At 39.7% G+C, this 5,780-nt stretch overlaps 1 protein-coding gene across 1 annotated transcript; it reads left to right on the top strand.

Annotated features, from left to right (window-relative positions):
- The first annotated feature begins 3,775 nt into the window (after positions 1-3,775).
- LOC149851329 (S-type anion channel SLAH4-like) lies at positions 3,776-5,294 on the top strand. Its single transcript, XM_090014706.1, has 2 exons — positions 3,776-4,632; positions 4,740-5,294. Exons 1-2 carry the CDS (start codon positions 3,802-3,804, stop codon positions 5,061-5,063), a joined length of 1,155 nt encoding a protein of 384 aa, XP_089870832.1. The 5' UTR covers positions 3,776-3,801; the 3' UTR covers positions 5,064-5,294.
- Positions 5,295-5,780: the final 486 nt, after the last annotated feature.

The following is a 5,780-nucleotide window of genomic DNA, read 5'->3' as shown; positions in this document are numbered from 1 at the left end:
TTTGTTTTTTATGAAGAAGTTGGCCTCCGGAAGGGGATAATCTCCAAGTGGGGTCATCAACACCTAAGCCCTTATGCAATCCACCGGAAAAAACCTATTTTGTTTTATTTTATTTTTCTTTTACAGAGAAAGTTAGGGTTTGGCAGATCCCTACCAGTTATACAACCATACCATTGGGATTCGTACATACGACCTCACAACATAATGTGACATGCTAAATGCTCCTGTCAAACAAGCGGAGCCACTGTTGGTCCAAAGAAGGTTATATGCCAACCACCACCACCACCACCACCACCACCACCCACACACGTAGGTGCGTGTTCAGGAGTCCAAATGAGCGCCACTTACCCATCGACCCCCTCTCCTGTTGGTCCCACCAGAGAAAGTCACCCACAGAAATTGGTAAGAGTCATACCTGAAACGACCCTTTTTCTCAGGCTGCCTACCGCTTGGGCGACCGGATGGGTTTAAAAGTCTTGTCATTTGAATGGTCGGCCGGCGGGGACTGTGGAAACGCTTTCCATGTGGGTCGGCGGGTACAACTCATTAGTATGGGACACACTCATTCAAGACGAGTGTGCCACCGGGTTTGTCCAACGTATCAAACGGCACCTCATGGTTTGCATGACTGTAACAAAGGATTTGGTTCAACTTCCAATATTTGGAGGGCTTGTACTTCATGCCTGCTTGGATGAGAGGAGACACTCATTTTGCGATCTAACCAGATAGCCAAGTTAAGATGGAAGCTATGTAACAAATATCGTGAGATTTATAAAAAAAAAATCAGAGAAATTGACTGAAAGTTTAAAACGGCAATTTCTCGCAAGATTTTCAAACCGTAACAAATATAGTGATATTTACCGGTTTAGCAGATATTTATCATGAGATTTTCATTTTTAAATGTGTTTTATTTATAATTTCTTATAAAAATTATTTTTTATATTTTTAATTTATTTTTTATTGTTGAAATTTTGCTGAAAAAAATGCAAGATTTTATGAAAAATTTCAAAATCTCCCAAGCTTTTGACTCCGGAGATTTTACCATTTTTAACTTTTGTCACTATGGATGGAAGGCCTCTCACCCATAGTGACAAACGTTTTTATCGGCAATTTCTCATTTTTCAAAAACTCGTAAGAAATTAAAAAAATTCCATAATCTTGCAATTTTTTGGCAAAATCTTGGCAATAAAAAAATAAATTAAAAAATATAAAAAATGTTTTTATAAGAAAATATTAATAAAATTTAATTAAAAATAAAAAGACATGATTTTTTTGCGATAAATAGCCATTTAAAACATAAATATCATGTTTAAATCACGGTATTTATGTTTTTTGCATTAGTCTCGCGATATTTTGAAAATCTTGCACGAAATTGCCGTTTTAATTAAACTTCCAGGCAATTTCTCACGATATTATCACGAGATTTTCGTAAATCTCGAGATATTTGTCACACTGCTCTCACCTCTACTTGGTAATGCCTGAGTACCAGCATCAAGAGTCAAGACCATGACCAAATAAAAATTGAGCGAGGGGTGGCCACTTCGCGATATTGTGCCAATTTTAGTTTTAAACTACCGCGGACTTGTTTCATAGCTCTCAACTGAGTGGCAAACCGGATGCCACTGGGTTGGTTTGGCTATTCATCTCTATCGACTAAGTTAGCTTGCGCGCTTATCCTAGGCTTCAATTGTAACCCTCCTCTAGACTCCACTGGACAGTCATCGACTTTCCTCTCTTTGACCATCCTTGTGATCGTTCCCTGGGATCGAATATTCCCACCTAGTACTCAATTGACTTACTGGTACTAGTACAGTAGGATTGATATTTCATTTTGAAATAAATTGGAAATCATCGTCCAAACTTCTGCTGATCATCTTATTGATCCTTTTCGTCCATTGAATTGAATTGAATTGACAGGGTTATTAGCTTGTGAAATTGAGGGTTGGTATCATCTCTTAACTCAAAACTTGTCGCGGTTGCGTGCTGTGACCAAATTGATGTCTGATAAGCACGGTATGAAGTGCAATAGAAAACTCATGAAGAAACTCTCTCTCTCCTTTTCTCTCTCTCTCTCTTGAATGGTCAAGTCGGAAAACAACCCTGACTCAATTTGAACCGAAAACGACTTTGGCTAGGATGACATGATTTTCACGTTTTGAAAAACATGGTTTTTGTTTTTTTTTTTGTTCACCTGATTGTCCTTTGAAATAGAAAAATACTCATTCATTGCCATAAAAAACAGAAATGGGCAAATATCTCCAACATTTTGATCATGAAGCTTATTATTGTAACCAGTGTTGTGAGAGGTACGCCTCAGTACTTGAAGCGTACGCCTCAGAGGCGAAGGGCAGGCTCAACGCCTCGCTTCGCCTCATCGCATTTAACAACCTTGATTGTAACGACATTATTTAACCTGAGTTAGTATATAATAGTGAAGGTTGGCCTTCTCTCAAATAAAAAAAAAAGATGAAGGTTGGCCTTTATTGGGCAGTTTTTTGAAGAAAGAGGCCCGCAAGAAGTTGAAAAACATTACGCTCTTTTTTCAGAATTAGAGACAAAAGAATTGACCGCCGATATTTTAGTGAAACAGAATGCTTACAAATTAAGAGCAAATCTTGTGAATCAACTATTTTAATTAACTTTTTAAACACGTGAACATTTGTCCAATTTTCAACTATCCCATAAAATCAACATAAGACCAATCTGTGGGGGCACTGGCTTGGGAGAGATCATCTCTCTCTCTCTCTCTCTCTCTCTCTCTATATATATATATATATATATATATATATATATATATATATATATATATATATATATATATATATATATATTGGCTACTAATGAAGATAAGGAACTAATGAGTAGAAATCACTTTTTTCTTAAAAAAAAATTCAGTTTTTGTAGATCAAATGTTACAAATGTGCTCTACATGGATTGTTTAGTATGAAACTTGTTTTGAATCATGTGATGATGACAAATAATCAGGTTTTTAAAGGGATCCAAAAATCAATGACCCATAATATGCCAAAATTTCATAACTCATAAGATCACATTTTTACATAAAAAAAAGTATGATCCAAGGCTTGATCCTTAGCAAACAAATCATGTTGAACACATCTATGTGTGATTAGATTGAGTCAATATAACTTGGACCAATGATTTCTAGGACATTAGTAGCAAATATATTTTCTCTTTCTAGCTATATATATATAATATTTTTGCACGAGCTAACATGTGTTTGGCTCTAATTATCATTCAGGGGGAGTCAAGCTCGAGCTCATCTAGCTAAACATGAGCATGAGCTGAGTGACGAGCTCAATCCACTGGTAAACGAGTGTGCCTGAACTGTTTGGTTGGTTCAGCTAATTTTGTCATAGGCTTTTTCATTTTGGAGAATCTTAAGTAAGAGAGAGAGGCATGCAAACCACTGCTTATGTAGTGGGGCACAGTGAACACGTCTTTCTCCTTCAAGAGGATGGACGACACGCAAAACCTCATTCCCACGTTCTTGCAATTTAATGTGGTCTACAAAGCCTTGAATATCTTGTTGGGGCAACGATGTTCAACTCATATCAACTACCAACCTCTAGAATCTGAAAAACTAGGAGAGAGAGAGAGAGAGAGAGAGAGAGAGAGAGAGATGCTGCGACAAGTGAACACTGGTCCTCGGGCCTTGGCCAACCTGATTTGACTTGGAAAGCTACCAGAAATTTTCATCCTACTATTCAATTTATGATATATATATATATATACAGTCGACCTCTCTATCCCCCTTGCCCTTCAAAGGAAAGACCAACAATAATGGCCAGGAAGCACGACGACGAGCCTCTATCTCCCTTCTTGGCACGGTTCCATGCAGACTTCTTCCGCGTCTCCATGGCCCTCGCCAGCCAGGCTGTCCTCTGGAGGACGCTGAGCTCGGGGTCATTCTCTGATCCATGGCCACCCATCTTCAACTCTATCATAGAGAAGACCTTCTGGCTTTTGGCAGCCCTGGTTCTGTCTTCCTCTTGCCTTGCCTACCTCTTCAAATCCATCTTCTACTTCAACATTGTCAAGGCTGAGTATTTGAACCGCTGGAGGGTCAACTACCTCTTTGCACCATGGATTGCTGCCATTTTGCTCCTACAATGCGTCCTGCCCTCCAGATATGACCGTTGGAAGGGTCACACTTGGGAGGGGCTAAGGTTCTTTAACTGGGGACATTTCAATTCCACCATTTCCAGGGTCTTTTGGTGCCTGTTCACTGTGCCGATATTGTTGCTACAACTTAAGATCTACGGCCAGTGGTTCACTAAGGGCAAGCGTTTCTTGTCCACTGTGGCCAACCCTTCGACTCATCTGTCCTTAATCGGCAACTTCATCGCAGCCCAGACCGCGGCTCAGCTCGCTTGGCTGGAACTCAGCTTGTTCATGTTTTCCATAGGCATCATACACTACGTTGTGGTGTTTATTACACTGTATCAGCGCCTTCCTTGCAATGCCTCGTTCCCAGCACAGCTAAGGCCGGTGACCTTCCTGTCAATCGCCGCCCCTAGCATGGCATGCGTTGCGTGGGAGTCGGTCTCGGGCCGCTTCGACTCTGGCTGCAAGATGTTGCACTTCCTCTCCCTCTTCCTCTTCACCTTGCTAGTAAGTTCACTTACTGATCATGTACTTTTACAAACTCTTTTATTCTTAATTAATTATAAATTTCCATTTTCATGCTAATCACCACATAATTATTTTTGGCATTGTAGGTTGTTAGGCCTATTCTTTTCATGAAAGCAATGAAGAGGTTCAGTGCCACATGGTGGGCGTATGTGTTCCCGGTAACAATGCTTGCACTGTCATCAGCTGAGTATGCAGCGGAAGTGCACACTGGCTTAGCTCATTTGCTTAGAAGGACCATATCTATGATTTCACTAGCTATGACTATGGGCTTGATCCTACTCACAGTTGTTTATAGAAAAGCCATCTTTGTTAACGATACCCTTCTCATTCCTCGGTCAAAAATTTTGCCAATGGCTTCACCTTCGAGGACCATGGAGGAGCACGTTTCATACGCAACCCTCCCTCTCTAAATGGAAAGAACAAAGGATATCTAAGTGTACAATGAAAAGGGTCTCCTCTCAATTTACAATCACAATATTTTATTTTTTAGTACATGTCACAATATTGGTGCGGGATACTTACATCCCTTCCAGATATTTGATACATATTATCCATTTCTTAAAGCATATGTTATACCGTGTGCTCCTTGTACATTATACAACTGCATTTTGCAGAGTTTTAATTCATGTAATATGATCACATCAATCAATTATTTCGAATTGTTTCACTGATTATCCACAGCCCAGGAATAATCGAGGGGATAGTTCTGAAAAATACCGATGATAAAATCCGAAATAGTCGGCGAAACAGAAGTGGTTCTAATCTAAAAAATCCAATTGTTTGGTCATCAAGAAACAAACATCAAGAAAGATGAATAAAATCACTATTGGCTGCCAAAGTGCATCTTTTGCTCTTTCATTTATTATCAGTTATAAATATTAATAGTTCCACAAGGTCTCCGAATATCTGGCTAGGTGAGTCGGTTTAAGGCATTCGAGTTGAAGCATGTTGCAAGTTCGATACTCAGGGGTGCATCATTTGTCACAAGGTCGAAGCCAATAGGAAACCAACTCCGGTTGGCAAGGGACAATGCTCATGGGTTTTACACTGTGGGACATTAAAGCAGGGCTACATACATTCAACGGGGAGCCTGTCAACCCATATGGGACATTTGAACCACAATGGCA

This window comes from Nuphar pumila, chromosome 1 (genome assembly GCF_984573655.1).
Source record: "Nuphar pumila chromosome 1, dmNupPumi1.hap1.1, whole genome shotgun sequence".
NCBI classification, from domain to species: Eukaryota; Viridiplantae; Streptophyta; class Magnoliopsida; order Nymphaeales; family Nymphaeaceae; genus Nuphar; species Nuphar pumila.
Note: the sequence above shows the minus strand (reverse complement) of the source record. Positions and strands in the feature narration are given on the sequence as shown.